The following is a 16,599-nucleotide window of genomic DNA, read 5'->3' on the forward strand; positions in this document are numbered from 1 at the left end:
TCTACCTATCGGATTATGGTTTCAATGCTACACAAACTGAAGATTTCCATGTAAACTTTTATTTGTTTTCGATCGCAGGCTGTGCTTGTGAAGTAAAGACTCACCAGCTGCTATGACTCATCACAAACGAAAAAAAATCATACTTTAGGAGCTTCACAAAGTTTTCCAAACTGACAAAGAAAAACACTTAAAATTAAGCTCTGTAAATGCTACAACTTTGAACTCCATTGAACAAAATAACAACGGATGTTCTAAACTTTACATTGTTTTCTTCCATTTTGTATCGCTGCTTTCTACGTTGTTAATTTTATTTTATTCCATTCACTGCTACCCATAACCGAAAACTGAACTCATAAAGTATTCCTTGACGTATACTTCGCTTCGATGTACAACAGGTAACAATCAATTGCATGTAAAATAATATGAATCGTGAGTACATGGGTTCACCAAACTAGGCAGAATATTGTGCTACAAGAACTAATTTGGTTACATGTTGAAATTGGCTCCGTAATGCCTTAAAACACTCGAGCCTATGGAAAATCAGTTGATTGTGAAATACTTTGGCGGCATATAAGTGCAATGTGCCATTGAAAACATTTGAATATGCCCAGAGGTATAAGAATGCCAAATTAATCTATGGAAATTAGTGTTTTCAATGGTTACGCTTCCAAAAGAACGTAACTCTAAATTTCGTCTATCTTCTCATTTAAAACTCCTCCCAGCAGTTACAAATAACTATATATTCTGTAATTAAACTTAAAAACGAGCCCCACTATTTTTTAAAATTTTGCCCAGACATGCAGCTCAGCTATAGAAATCGACTGGTGAGCACAGGTTTGATGGAGATTTTTTCTGATAATAACGGTCAAGGGAGCACCGTGAGAATCATTTATGAGTAGGGAGACGTATTCTGCCCATAAACGCATAATTTTCCCATGTGAATGGGAGTAAAGGGGTAACAACGCTAAAGTGTACAGTCAACCCCAAGCCACATACGCTTTTACTGGAATCCATCATGCCCCCTAGATGGTACTGTAAACGAAAGCGATTTATGTTTTGGAATCCTCCATAATGCTAATTTTAGCGTGTACTTTAGGCTTCTCGGTCGATCCTGGCTTTCGGTATATTCTGCCTTCCGGTCTCTTCTTCCTTTCGGATCTTTTCGCCTTTCGGTACTTTCCGCCTTATAGAATTCTGCCTTCTGGTTTTCGTCCTTTCGGGATAAGATCGGAATCTGCCAAAAATTTTGCTTGAAACCTCTGCTAAGAATATGTGAAAATTATGACTGGAATTCGATGGTAATACTGGATAGGATTGTGTGGAATCCTGTTGAAGATACTGTAAGCATCCTGTTTAATAATCTCTGAGATTCCGTCCCGAAACTGTAAGATATCATACTTATAATTGTGCGTTTTCCAGAAGTGCGAAAAGTATCCTTCTATGAATTCGTTATGAAACCCGAAAGCAATCCAACCATGATCTTGCAAATAGTTTGCAAACGAATGCAAGAGGAATTTGCTCTAGAATATCGCCGTGTCCTCGATTGAAACCATCTAAGCTTTTTTTTAATTCGCCAAGGATCTGGTACAGAATCTATTATGGAATGAATCGAAGCACCGCGAAAAATTTACCAGAAATTCGTAAATACCCAATAGTTACTCGGTATTATCTTTCTTTCCCACGCAAAAAGAGGAAGCTGTAACACCCTAATAATTGTTAATTAGCCCAATAAGCGTAGTGTGGTCATCAATCAAGATTTGAGTAAACCTTCCTTCAGGGAACTCTGGTAGTTCATACACCAGGGTGGCCACCGAACCGGGCAAAACGAGAAAAGCGTTTGCTTGATTATTGAAGCATCGGTAATTTTGGACAAATAACTATCATTGGAAATTATTTATTTAAAAATTAATGATTTAATGTTTACTTTGCTACTTTATGCTTTTTAATAATGTTTCACTTTTGTCAATGGTTATCAACGTTTCGAAATGTGTATCAACTTTTCGCTAACATGTTTGCCTCGAAATTTAGTATCTAAGTTTGATAACTTCTTGCAGGAGGTTTTAGCACTCCGAAACACTGGATTACACATGGTGGCCACCGAACCGTGAAAAACGGGAAAAGCGGGAAAAAGACGGAAATTTTAATCCTTCGGGAAAAACCGGGAATTTGAGTCACCGGGAAAACCATTTTGAACGAACATCTTAAAGCTCTAAATTTACAAACCACCAAATATAAGTTGTAGAAAATTGATATGGTTTATTATATTTCCATTAAGAATCCGTATTGATGGAAAAATAACATTAAATAGTCTACTTTGCTACACTAAAGTTCTTAGAAGTGTTTCGAATTGATTGGTAATGTTTCGAAATCGTTTGTTTTTTTTCTCTCATTACCAGGGCTTGATTTTTTTTACTAACTTATGACTCAATGTTTTGAATCAGAGTTTCAAAACTCCTGGCAAAATTAAGCCTTGGACATATTGGATTCATAACTTTCTTTAGTTTAGTGGGGCTTTGTTTCATCCTCACCATAAACTTTATTTGCTTTAGTGAACTTTTCTTTTGTATGAAGAATCGAAAGATTTTAGATTGAAACATTTGAAATAGTGTAACAGGATGCACAAGAGGGACACAACTCAGAGGCGTCGCGTGGTTTAATTATCAACCTGTGCGCTTTAAATTTACTGTCATATTATTTTTGCATTATTGGATACAAACCATTTTTTTAAAATTAATAAAAATGTGTAACCACTGGCTATCTCTCAGTTGATTCAAAATATTTAAGATTTTATGTGATAATCGGGTTGTTTTGTTTGATTTATTAACTCAACCAACACTTTCTCAATTTTGATGATTAGTCATCATTATGGGCAAATTGTAAAATTGAATATTATAATTATGTGGGTCATCAGTGAAGACTTATAAAACACTGGATTCTAGCTAATATTGCAATACTACAATCATAGCTTACATATCTTTACATATAGTTAATTCAAGATCGGTATCATCGTGTAGTGCACACCTTTTGAAAAATTCTCGCTTTTAAAATACACCCCTCTTGAGTTTATTTTCTGTTTATCATCTAACTGACCATTGCAAGTACCCCCGCGCTGTATGTGCAAAGCGAGATTTTTAATCAGTTTACTGCCGTGAATCGCAAGTCAGTCCCATCTGCATTTTAGTCAAAATTGAGTTGAGTTCAGTTTTCAACATCTCTTCCAATGCTCTTTCAGCTGCACTAATGAAATAATATGATTTGTTCAGAAAAATTAGGAAAAAACAGCAAGTCAAATCGTCCCATAATGAAAAGTAACCGCATATCAGTCCCACTACAGACTTTCGCACCGTGGAACACAAAAATATAAATTGTTTTGATCATCTTTATATTTTTCTCGGAAAGATATCGTAGTGATAAGCAAGTTGTGAAAGTGTCATCATGATAGGAACATATTCCAATCCTCTGGAATTTTTTGAATATTCGCATGGAAAAAGAGTTTGAAAACTTCACAGCCCATTTTCTCAATGCCTACTTTTTACAGATGGGACTGACTTGCGATTCACGGCAGAATTTAGTTAAAAAAACAGCAGCGCGAGTGCCAAACGAGAAGAAACTTCCTAGTAGGAAGTTCCTACCGTCAGCCGCCCGAAAAATCCACCTGACTTCACACCACAAGCTTGGTGATGCTGAAGACGCCAAGGTCAAAAGAGAGCAAGCAAAATAGATCTCTCCAGTAGACTGATTTCTCTCTTATCTCTCCGATTCGCACGCTAGCACCGATCGGATTGGTAATGTAGCAAAACTGTGCACCGGGCAGAGTTGACGCTTTGGCAATTTACACACTCGCATTTGTAGTTCAAAAAGCTTTCTACCACATATACAGAATTGCGTGTACGATGCACGGCAGCCCGTTTCCCGATGAGAGTGCACGCGTTGGTCTTCATCGTCACAGCAGCGAAGTGTAGCGTGGAACAAAATGTTGCGTAGCATGCAGCATGCTTAGCGCGTAGAGAAAATGTGGTCACAAATCGCGCATCGCATCAAACAGCTTTTGCATTTGATTTGCATAGCAAAAATTAACCAACAGATATTTTTTCAGATGAAAATTGCGTTACAAGCTATCAATAACAAAGATAACGAAATAGGCTAAATTTAATATTATTAAGAGAATTATTGAATTGTACTTCAAAAGTAGTACATATTGTAGGCGGTTAGGATGAACAAGTTGCCACCTGTGCAGTGCACATGTTGCACATGTGGACGCGACGCCTCTGGCATAACTATCTATATAAATGAAAATGGAATGGTGTTCGTATGTTACGAGTTGGCTTGAGCGAGACGACCGATTTGAACATTTTTTTGTTGTCACTTTTGTTGTCCTCAAGAGCTCCGACGTGTTTGAGTGGAATAATATTTTTGAAAATCGTCCAAGAAAGTTGAGAAAACAGGTAATGTAAATTTGACATAATCTTCGGTATTATTTTCAACGCTTCTACGGCCTACTGGGCATTACAACGTTTGCCGGGAGTGCTAGTTTTTGAAGTGAATCAAAAATGCCAAGAGTAGAAACTATCCTATTGGCACAATTGAGGGAATTAGAAGCAAATAATGACTGTAAGTGACAGAAACCTAGTTTCAAGCATTTTCAGTAATTTTTCGTACTAACTGTACGGGAACCAAAAAAACTAACCCGAGTATTATTATTTTTCTTATTGGACGGAAAAATCACCTAAAATTCCAGATGAAAAGCTTGAATTAGAATTTTTAGTATATTCAGTTGAAAAGCCGACCAAAGGGTCATCCTTTTGCGCATGGGCCTCTCAATTAAAAACCGGAAAAAAGTGAGAATTTCAAAATCGATATTTGGTGACCACCCTGATTACATTTTTATGGTAAACTAGTGTTCCCGGCAAACTTCGTTTTGCCATCAAGTAGGCTGTTCAAAACGCTATAAATCGTCCCATACAAAATGACGGTTTCTTTCACGCTTGTTTTTCCGACTTTCCCGGTGAATATCCTGGGATTTTTATACACACAAACACGTCGGAACACTTGATGAACAAAACGGAAATATAATCATTCAAATCCGTTGACCCGTTCGGAAGCCATTTCGTGACATACAAACACCATTCCATTTTTATTTATATAGATAGATGTATTCTATTTATATGACAATAAATCCGATTATGCTTGAAAACAATATAAGAGCTTCAAATGTGTAGCCTTCTTTTATCTTCACTTCAAACTTCACTTCAAACTATAAAGAAAAAAATCAAAGGATTGGAAATACTTTCTGTTAGGTTTATTTGTCTAAATCTCGGCAGAGATACACTTAAGTAAGGCACATATTGTTGCAAACTATGAGTATCAAAAGCTTTCGAACTAAAAAAAACTGCTGAAGAGAATTGAAAGTGCGAATAATAGGATCCGTCCGTCTCCATATTAGCACAATTAAAAACCGGGAAAATTTATAAGCTTGTTCAAAAGTAAAGTTTTTAATTACAGGACAAAAGCGGGAATTTCAAAAATGGATTTTAGTGGCCCCCTGATAAGCCGATTTCTCCATTTCACAGAAAATCTTCGATTCATTCAAACAACTTTTTTTTTTTAGAAAAATCTACCATGGCTTATTCCAGAGTTTTTGAAGAACGTATTTTAGGGATTTTCTGTTTCCAAGTGAATTCCAGCAAAAATCTTAAATGGATTCACACAGGAATTGTTTAGAAATTTCTCCAGAGATTGTTTCGGAAAATCCACCAGGAATTCTTTCAGAAAATTTACCATAGATTCCTTAACAAATAATTCAAGATTTTTTTACGAGATTATACATAAAATTCTTCAGGATTTCTCAGTAAATTTGTCCAGTGGTTTTTGATGAAGTTCCTCCATAGGGTACTCTATGAAATTCCACGGTATTTTATCCAGTAGATTTTTCTTATTGCTTCGTAAGTAATTCAAACCCACAACCTTCAGTCCAGTCGATGTGGAATTCCTACAAGTTTACCACTACGACTTTTACCTTCTCAAGGGTCTTCTTTTTTAGACACTTTCTTGTTAGTAGCTATGGGTTGAGGGATTTAAGTTTCAATATCTTTTGCTATAAACCATTGCAACACATTTCAACAGTTTTTTTTGGCTGATTGTAGTTTTTCAATTTCATCACGAATTATGCATAATTTAAATTTCAGCTATTCAAAACTAGAGGACTTGCACTACGTTACAATTACGTCAACAGACGAAGAACAACAGACAGGAACTGATAAATCTAAATCATTTCCGACACGAGATTACACTTTATTTGCATTTCGATTTCTACAGAACTTCACCATTCAGCTTTTCCGCCATTTCCGTCCAATTCAATGACGCTGTGATTAGTACCATGTTCCCCCCATTTGATGTCATGTTTGGTAAACAGCCTCTTGGTCTTATCTCCCTTTGTCTAATTCGCAAAGGTTTGCACCACCGCTTCCTATTAATAACGCGAAGCTTTGACGATAGCCGCCAACGCCCGATTAAGAGTTGCTCACTTGTTCATGGCGATGAACACCCAGCGCACCACCAGTACAAACAAAACAGCAATCACAATCGTCAGGATGCTGAGAACGACTGCCTTTGGCCATCCGCTGCCCATCGTTTGGCGCTCCATACAAACGCCTTCAATCTCCTCGGTACTGTAGTAGCAGGCAACCTCCTCCGATTCATCCCGGAAGCTGACGTTGTGCTGCTTGAGCACTTCCAGCGCCGAGTAGAGTGTCTCATGGGACAGTGAATTGTGTCCTATGCGGAGCATCCGCAGTTTCGGTAAACCGAGAAGCAGTCTGGCCGCATCAAACGTGCTGAGATAGTTGCGCTCCAGGTTGAGTAATTCCAGCGATGGAAGCTGAAGGGCACTGTAGTTGAGGGTTTTTATATCGTTGTTGTAGAGTCCCAGGTAGGTCAGGGAGGATGGAAAGTAATCTCCGGTGAGAGCAGTGATTCGGTTGTAGTTGAGGTTCAGGAGTTTGAGTTTAGCAAAGTTCTTGAACACGTTCAGCTCGAGGGCTTCTATGCGGTTGCTGGACAGGTAGATACTTTCCAGGTTCACGAAAACGGAGATGTTAATCAAATTGGATATACTGTTCCGACTGAGATCCACATAGGATAACAGAGGTTCATCGGTGCCTTGTTCAATCCAGAATGTTTCCAATCGATTATCCGCAAAGTTCGCGTGGCGTAGTGCTCGTGGTATCTCCAGCATTTCCACTTCGGAGTCCAGGATCTCTACTGCTGGTGGATGGCCGAGTTCTGCATACAGCTGTCGATCGAATACTCGAATGACGGAATCGATTGCCTTCGACCAACCATCGTTGCCAATTCGAACTATGGAGTAGTTCTGCGGAAATATGTGCCTGGTATCGTGAGATCTGTTGTAGAATACATGGCCCAGGATGCAGATTTCTTTGACGCTGCCCGGAAAACACGTATGAATCTTATCGATGGCAATCGCTGACTGGTAGATCATGGATATCAAGAACAAAGCCCTGAAAAGAATATCAGTGAGGCGTTGATTGGGAAGCGACAATTAAAAATTTCCATTACCCGTATATGAGTTTCATCTTGTCTGGCTCGGTGTTCGGCTAATTACTAATTAGTACCATAGGCAGCAGAATAATGTTTCACAGTGCATCCACGCGGGATCGCGGTTTCAAGAGAACTACGAGCAACTGATAACACCGGACGAAAAACGTAGTTCATATTTCGCAGCTTCGTACTGGCCAGTTCGGACACATTCACGCTTGCGAGAATGTGAGATCATATGAGCTGGTTGTTTGGCTTCGATCGAAACGATTGATATTTGCTGCTCTCGGTACGGAATAGGGAAATTTTGCGATCGCTATTAACCAGTTTGCAAATTTGTATTTTAATTATATATGCGCGATGTAGGGGTAGGCGGGGCATAGTGAGCACCCTGCTCTATCTCCGTATGTTTCTTATCATTTATTTTTAATTTATTTGTGTTTGTTTCTTTACAATCAATACTATCAATGAATGTTAAATTTTGAACTAAAGAAGTATACTTTGTGAAATAATGAAAAGCGTGTTTGTTGGCCATTTTCTGGTTCTACGCTATAGAAATTAACTTTTTAAAACAACTTGAAAAAAAAATAGTGGTTTCAGGGAGAGCATAATGCTGAATTAAAAAAAAATAATGCAATGATGTAATGCTTGTGATTACTAGGGTATACATATATAGTAAAGTGCCTATTTCAGCACGTTGCCTGATTCAGCGCATTACGGCACTCTATGGTACTTGTAATATTTATTTAGTTAATTATAGAGGTTTTAAACTACGCGGTTCATTCACCTCTGACAACTTGTAATATTATGCAATTGGTAGTTTTAAGCTTTTATGGTTGAATGACAACTATTTCAAATATAAATGGAAGATCTTTTTAATTTGAATTTTTCGATTTACCGAACATTTAGTAATAGAAAAATTCAAACCGGAAACTCCGTAGTCCAAAATTCCAGTAAAATTTAACCGATGTTGTTAATCTTAACTAGCTGTGTAGGTAACTTTTATTCAAAATACAAATGCTTGACATGCTCAAAAGCCTCCACCTACCCCTAGTATATGTGGGATCAAGGTTTAGTTTATTCAATATCACTTCTCGCTGGACCGCCATGCGGCTTATGCCTAGTTATCCAATTCAAAACCAACTTGTGTTCTGTTTTTCGTTCATCATAGGATAACCTGAGTATCACTTCAGAAAACAATGCTAATGTCCGGTTGGATCGATCGTTGAGTGGATCCGTTACCTCCCTGAATACCACTGGCGGCAGTGCCACGAACAACAACAGCAGGTTGACTATCACCTTATCAAGTACCACGTTCTGACCTAAATCTTATTTTATGTTTTATTTTGTTGAAAACCCTCCTATCTACCCTACCTGCGAAGAAATGGTCTATCCCCGTCGCCATCGTCCTCGTCGCTATCGAGCGGTAGTAGACCAATCCGACCTGCCCCATTGCCACCGACAGCAGGCGATACCCCGACCAGTGGCAGACGTCTAGCTCCACAGCCTCCAGTACCTGCACCCAGAAGTTCGCTGGAAAACGGACGACACTCGCCGGAAGACAACAATGCCAGCGACAGGGTCAACAACAACAGCAATGATAGCAGCTCGTTACTTAACGATACCGGAGGCAGCAGTAGGGAGGTACGGGTTCATAACCTTCAACAGTTGATCCGTCTTCTAATTAGACTGTCCAAAAAAACTTGCTTCCCTCACTGCTAGTTAGGACTTGGTTGAGGAAGTTTCCGCATTTACGCACTAACTCCGGGTGAAAGTTTTGCACATTTTATTAATTCCACAAGATTGGTACCTCGGTCAAAGACTAATATAGTTCTAGCAGTAGATAATCTACACCTTAACAGAAATAACAAGGTGTTGGTAGTGCTTTGATTTCTTTTCTCTTAACAATCACAAACCATCAAAAAATCAGGTTCAAATTTTACCTCCTCTACTGTTTTTACAGACAACTGACGGACCCTCGAGTCTATCCGGTCCAACAGCTCCCGCCGGGCAACCCCCGCTGCCCAGTTCGGAAGGCCTGCCACCTGGTTGGACCATGCAGTATGCAGCTAACGGGCGATTGTTCTTCATCGATCACATCAACAAGAAAACCTCTTGGGTGGATCCACGGACCGGGGTGGCAAGCATTATACCAAACGCGGCGGCCAACGGTGGCGGCCAAGCGGGTGGCGCGGCGGGCGCTGGTGGGGCCAATGCTAACGCACGGCACCTGGACGACGAACTGGGACCGCTGCCCGAGGGATGGGAGGAACGGGTACACAACGACGGACGCACTTTCTTCATCGATCACAATACCCGAACGACCCAGTGGGACGATCCGCGGTTGTCCAATCCAAAGATTGCCGGCCAGGCGGTGCCTTACTCGAGAGACTACAAGCAGAAGTACGAGTACCTCAAGAGCCAGCTGAAGAAACCGGTGAGTAGAGGCGAATACATTTCATGTGTCTTCGGCAGCATCCATTTATTACGTAACGCTAAATTTGCCAATTTTCGACCCCTCCCCTCGTCCGTAACGCTTTTTGTATAATTTTTTTTTTATTTTTTGTATGAGCCGTAACGCTTGAGCCTACTTCCCCCCACTTCCCCCCACCACCTAGAGCGTTACGTAATTTGTGGACGGCGCATTCATATAATTGATTTAAGGATTTTGAGAACATTGTAATATATTTAAAATTTCAAGCAGGTTTATTTCAAATTCTATTGAGAACTATGAATTTTGCATGTTGGTCAGCTGGAAGTTCTGCCAAAAATCGTGTAGTAATTTTGATAAGCGTTTTTGTAGGAATTTGCTGCGAATTCATCTTGAACTTTCGTCAGTGGCTCGGCTAAATGTTCTCCCAGAATTTTGTCTGTACCCCTGCGTCAGCATGAATTCTACCAGAAGCTATATCGACGGAAATTTATTCAAGAATTTTGTAGAGTTTTCACAGAAGAATTCTGACAAGAAAGTCATAATCCATTGATAATCACAACTGAATTTACTTAAAAAATGTATACAAGGATGGCTCAAAATAATCAAACTACAAAAACCTCAATCAACCCCCCCCTTCTCAAACACTTTTTTGAGCGAAATTCGTCAACTCTAACGGGGATTTAAAGGACCTTGAAGTTTGTAACTGTTCTAATTTATTTTTCGACCATAGAAGGCGCTGTGGCCTACGATTTTTTTATTGATTTAAAGATTCTTTAATCTATAAAGAGACTGCAACAACTGCAACGGAAGTCTTTCCGTTTAGACACAAAAAGTGATACCTTGAAAAACTTAACTTTAGGTTTCCTCTAGGGTAGATAGGGCGGAAAAAAAAATAACGGAAGCAGCAGACCTGCTTCTTTTAGAAAATAAACGCAGATGAAGCAGCTGTGCCGATCGGAAAAGGCTGCATTCCACGATTCGAGATATCCAAGGATCTCTTTTTGCACCTCTTCTCGGAAGAACGTGAGCTGATCGAAAGGTGGAAGCAGCACTTCGTTGAACATCTAATTCAGGTCAGGCCTGCCCAACCTTTTTGAACCGTGGGCCATGTCTTAGAAATAATAATGCGCGGCGGGCCAAAACATTTCCAACATTTTTTTTTTTGACAAGATAATCGTTTTCGAGCAGGACTAAGGATTCAGTAAGAATTACTGTAAGAGCGGTGTTTAGAAATCGTTGAAAATCTTGTTCTTAATTTCGTATTAGAAACATTACAAAGGTGTTATAAGAATCCTACTAAGAATTTTATTACAATCTCATCCATTATCAATCATTATTTGAAAATCTTGCCTAGAAATATGGGCGAATCCTGCTTGACATTTTGCTAAAATCCAACGTAAATTTCTTTATGAATTGTTTTAAGGACACCCTTAGAATCTCCATTCTAAAGTCCTTTTTAAAATTTGCAAGGTAATTGTGCAGAATTTCATACGAATCCGGCTAAGAATTAAGTAAATACACCCTGAATTTTGTGAAAAAAAAAATAACCTAAGGAGTCTGAGAAATTCTGCTAATGGTAATAAATCTTCGAGCTGTTTAGTAGAATACCTATAAGTAGATGAAAATTCCGAATTTAGTACTATACCATTTAATTCCACTAGAGTTTGTATCCTTTGACAGATACGCGTATTTCGACCTCAACTGTAAGGCGTATCTGCCAAAGGATACAAACTCTAGTGGAATTAAATGGTATAGTACTAAATTCGGTTTTTTCATCTACTCTGCTAATGGGTTTGAAGACAATTTTGCCTAAGTTGTCCGTAAAATTAATGTACAGGCTTAGTAAGAATAAATTTTTCTACTAATTTAGCATTTTCTCATCAGATTTTATTTCTACTTGATAGAAGTACAGTTTTTTTTCCTATCAAATATTGTAGAAAGTAATGGCAGAATGTTCTTGCAATCCTAATAAAGTTACTATTATTAAAGAGCATAATTTAGCATGAACCTGAACTGACTGTTGCAAGCTAGATTTGTGTGTAGAACAATGTTTACGCTTGACTTCAAAGAAGAATGTTGTCAAATTTTTCAGTATTATATAAATTTGAAAATAAAAAGCTTTGTGTGATTTATGAAATAAAATAAATTTGGAAGAATTAAAAACTCCGTCCGTTTTATGTGAAGTGATTCGGGAAAATGAGTCATCCATTATTAAGCGACAAATGACCTATACTTTCTAACGTCGAAAAGTTTTTCTTGTCCCTCTTTGCCCCTTTTGCATCTGCATTCTGTTTCATAACTCGTTTGAAATTTTATTGAAATTACTAAAAGGAAGTTGAAGTTGTATACCGTCAGACGGGGCTACTTTTGATTCCGGGGGCTACTTTGGACACTCACGTTTTTGATTTATTCGCAGCATAAATATTAATCTGAGCTATTTTGTGTCTTCAGCACTTTTATTAACCAATATATGCTCTACAACCAGAGATGAAAAATTTTTGGTTCAACATCAACAATAACAGGATAAACAAGCAAATATATTGAAAAGTTCCGAATACATATTCTCAAGGCACAAAACATTTGCTATGTAAACATTGTTTGAATTTTCCACATATCGTGGAAACTTGTTGGGAGCGTCATAAAACTATCGAATCATCATGTTTCATAGAAATTTGTGATAGTTTTATGTGAAAAATTGTTGTTTTGCAAAAATAATTGATCAAAGGTCTTAATTTTACGACTTTTTTTTATTTTAAATGATTGGTTTGTATATTTAACAACACAAAATAAAAATAAACCAAGGATTCGGAAAAGTTAATATATATAAAATATGTATATTTTAGTACGTATAAATAGTAAACTCATAATATTTTTCTTTAAAAAAAAAATAATTCACGGTCATATTTTACATGAATCTGTAGTACAAGGCAATGGCATCTTTCATCTGCTAAAAATAAACTACCCTTAAGCCATCTCAAAACTATTGAGAACCAAAATACTTCTAACAAAAGTAAAATTTAAATTGTTTACGGTCTTGCGAAACATTATTCTTGTACTTCATGCGTTGCACTTTATATAAAAATTGCTTTCAGTTACAGGAATTAATGCGATCCTTCTACATATCATTCATATAATATTAAGAATCAGAACGAATGTTAATCATTATTATTCAGACCTTCTTAATCGTCGCTGTACTTGGTAGTTGCATAATTCGTATGTATCCACTTAAACAATCAAGCGTTCGTAACTGACGGTTTCATTTAAAAGGAAGTAAACTTTAAATTTCTTACTGGAAATTAAAAACTATGAATAACATGTTTTGCGGTAAAGGTATGTATATGTTTACACATTTTACAATTTTCTGAATTATGTTGATCAACAAAAAACGTTCAACAATGTCTTAATAGCCAAAAAATCTATATAATTAGTTCAAAATTCAGGCGAAATAATCATTTTATTAACAAATCGTATTGCTCTCTTAAAGTGTCCAAAGTAGCCCCATTTTTGTCTTGAAAGACACATATTTTTCGCTATCCAAGCATTTGTTTTATTCCTTGATGGATTTGCTTCATATTTTGCACATTTGTTACGTACATATACAACTTTGATATATGCAAGAATTATCTAAATCTATCCACAATTCTTAGAGATAAAAATCTTCAAAGTTGAGGAATGTGGAAATAATGTCAAAAGAAGCCCCGTTTGACGGTATCTATTTTAGGTTTATGTACACATATTGCATTACAACCAAAATTTATGGAAAACTAGCCTTTTTGTTTGATTGGATGAAAAATCTTAATCTGGACGAATAATTCGAAATTATTTCACTAGAAAATCGAATTTTCAGTTTTAGGGAGAAATCCCCCAGTACCGAGCAGCACGCAATACTGGACAAAGTCGCAAAATTGAGAAATCATGATCCAATAAAAAAAAAAATAAAATAAAAAATAAAAAAATAAAATAAAAAAGTAAAGCTATTATGGAGAGTAATGTTTGCGTAAAATCACATTCAAGGATGTACATTAGAGTGATGCAAATTTTGAAATGATTGCTCCCCTATGCTTAAACGATTTTTACTATGGTAAATAGCATCTTCCCAAAGTTTGAAGTGATTCGGAATAAATTTGACTGTGCACACGCCGTTTGAAGTTTATATGGAGATTACTATGGAAAATGCCAATCTTTTGTGTTCAGCCCTCTATCTCTTCGTCATGATATTTTATGGAAAAGTGAACAAATTCTTCAAATGGGGAATCCTCCCAGCTACAACTTTGCCGAAGACCACTTTTTGATTGGACCACAGGATAAATTGTTATTCATCATCATAAAGTTGGTTTGCATGTAGCATGCTTCACCAACTGTTCGGCAGGTAACAGTGGTGCTCCTGGCGGAAAGAATAGATCAAAGTAATCCAGGCTACTATGTTCTAAAGCAAAAAAGCAGTGTTGCTCTGAAATTAATTGAATGATCATCTCAGCATGATTTACACTTTGTTATCAAAAATAACAAATTATCATTACGTCCCATCGAAATGTGGTCTTCGGCAAAGTTGTAGCTGGGAAGTTTTCACATAAGATGAGTGTGTTTACTTTTCCATATATTATTATGACGAGCAGTTAGAGGAGTGAACACAAAATATTTGTTTTTTCCATAGTAATTTCCATATAAACTTCAAATAGCGTGTGCACAACCAAATTTCTTCCGAATCACTTCAAATTTTGGGAGGATCATTTTCATCATAATTGACATCGTTTGAGCATAGGGGAGCAAAAACTTCAAAATTTGCATCAGTCTAATGTACATGCATGTCCTTTTAAAAAAGTAGAGATGTTTGAAAATCGTTGAAAAGTTGACGTATCGCCTTAAATATGAGTCTAATTTGTAATTATTTTGAATATGGCAAAATAGTTTGGATCATGTAAGCATGATCGAATATAATCATAATTTGTAATTTTTGAACCAGTGTCTCAAAATACATTAATTTTCCATAGATTCTGACGTGCATGGTATCAAACATGCAATAAAAATAAGAAGAATGAACATTCAGAACAACATCTTATTATTATTTTTCGTCATATATGAAAAAATGTTTTTGAAGGACATCTTGCAAACTAAGTAAGACTTAAATTGTTCTTATAAATGTTGCAAATGCATTATATTGGCTATGAAATACTATTCCTGAAGTGAAAACTTTCGAAGTTGTACAAATTTACAGAAATCGAGCCTTTTGCAGATTGTGTCCGGTATTGGGAGCCACATTTTATGATTAGTCAATTTGGTACTAGAATACATCATCAAAATGTAATGACAAAATTTATATTCAGAGAGCGATACGAGGGAGATTCTCTCAATTTTCTCAGAATTCAATCCCTGATGATAATACTTATCATAAATGGGTAACAGGATCACATGAAACCAATATTTTTGGAATTATGTATTTAGTGGCTTAAGTGTCCGGTACTGGGGATCTCCCCCTATGGTTATTTCCAACGGAATGATATCTGATATCGAAGAAAGTTAATAGGATATCATTTTCATTCGACTTCGGATGCATTTAAGGTTTTTCCGACATTTCTATGGAAGCTCGCCACTGTGTAGCGATGAGAGTCACCATATAAAAATCAACCAGTTTTTACTTTGTGGAATGTTAAAGATGCTTTTCAACGGTTAAAAGACAATGAAGGGTAAGAATGATGTCAGCATTAAACTAATCAAAATAAGCACATCAAAGTTGGACATATGTTTGTACCGTATGATAGGCACAGTATTTTAATTAACCTTTGCATCCCTGATTTATTTTTCAGAATCAAATTTTCGTGATCGTTTGGCTCTAATTTCCACAGTTTTCAGCCGATTTCAATGAACTTTTGATATAACACTTTTAAATTTTCATTAATTCAGGGCTGATTGTAAGTCACTTTTTTCGACCTGATCACTAAAAAGTCACTATTTCCAACAAAAAGTAACTAAAATCACTTTTGTTCAGAAAAATGTTCAATAAAGTCACTATTTCTGGGATCAGATGATAATGAAATTTAAGGCTGGGTTAGCTTTTCAAATACAAACAGTAAGAAATAGATACTTGTTGTAATAAGGTTTTGAAGTTTTGAAGTTTACGACGAAACACGTGTCAAATGTAAAAATTTAAATTGAAACTGCCAAAAGAAACCATGTGCTCCGGTGGGAATCAAACCCACGACTCCTTATTTGCTACATGGGCCCTTCAAACTACAAGCTAGGGAGTCCCTTGAGCGACCCCGGCGCTCGGAGGCGAACTGAACTCGATTACCCCAAACCACATGGAATCACCATTGCGCAGTCTACATTTGACGCATATATCGTTGTGTACATGTAGACATCAAAGCGTTATTTTTAGACATTGTCATCGTGACCCAACGCTACCTACCGATCAGGAAATTTAGTGTGTGGTCTTCGTCCGATATTTGTTATAAAAACAACTATAATGTGATTTGGAAACCAAAGTGTCAAGATCCTTGACTGAAGAAAAAGTAGGGACACCCAGCTAACTTTCTGGAAGAGTTCAGGTGAATATTTCGTAGACATTTCCAATGGAAAACGTACGTAATCATTCATCAATAGTAATATCAGCG

General features: G+C 37.1%; 2 protein-coding genes across 4 annotated transcripts in view; one reads left to right on the forward strand and one right to left on the reverse strand.

Annotated features, from left to right (window-relative positions):
- The window catches only part of LOC5570553 (E3 ubiquitin-protein ligase Nedd-4), a 66,182-nt gene that overhangs the window by 37,782 nt on the left and 11,801 nt on the right, over positions 1–16,599 (forward strand). For 2 of the 3 annotated variants that reach the window (XM_021851284.1, XM_021851285.1), the window contains exons 5-7: positions 8,726–8,841; positions 8,937–9,198; positions 9,518–9,991. In XM_021851284.1, coding sequence (XP_021706976.1) covers positions 8,726–8,841; positions 8,937–9,198; positions 9,518–9,991 — 852 coding nt within the window. The remainder of the gene's footprint in view (positions 1–8,725; positions 8,842–8,936; positions 9,199–9,517; positions 9,992–16,599) is intronic. The other variant, XM_021851286.1, reaches the window with a different exon arrangement.
- LOC5570557 (leucine-rich repeat-containing protein 23) lies at positions 5,925–7,858 on the reverse strand. Its single transcript, XM_001653158.2, has 2 exons — positions 7,576–7,858; positions 5,925–7,517 (listed from the first exon to the last, which is right to left on the reverse strand). Exons 1-2 carry the CDS (start codon positions 7,590–7,592, stop codon positions 6,521–6,523), a joined length of 1,014 nt encoding a protein of 337 aa, XP_001653208.1. The 5' UTR covers positions 7,593–7,858; the 3' UTR covers positions 5,925–6,520.

Source organism: Aedes aegypti, chromosome 3, assembly GCF_002204515.2.
Source record: "Aedes aegypti strain LVP_AGWG chromosome 3, AaegL5.0 Primary Assembly, whole genome shotgun sequence".
Taxonomy (NCBI): domain Eukaryota; kingdom Metazoa; phylum Arthropoda; class Insecta; order Diptera; family Culicidae; genus Aedes; species Aedes aegypti.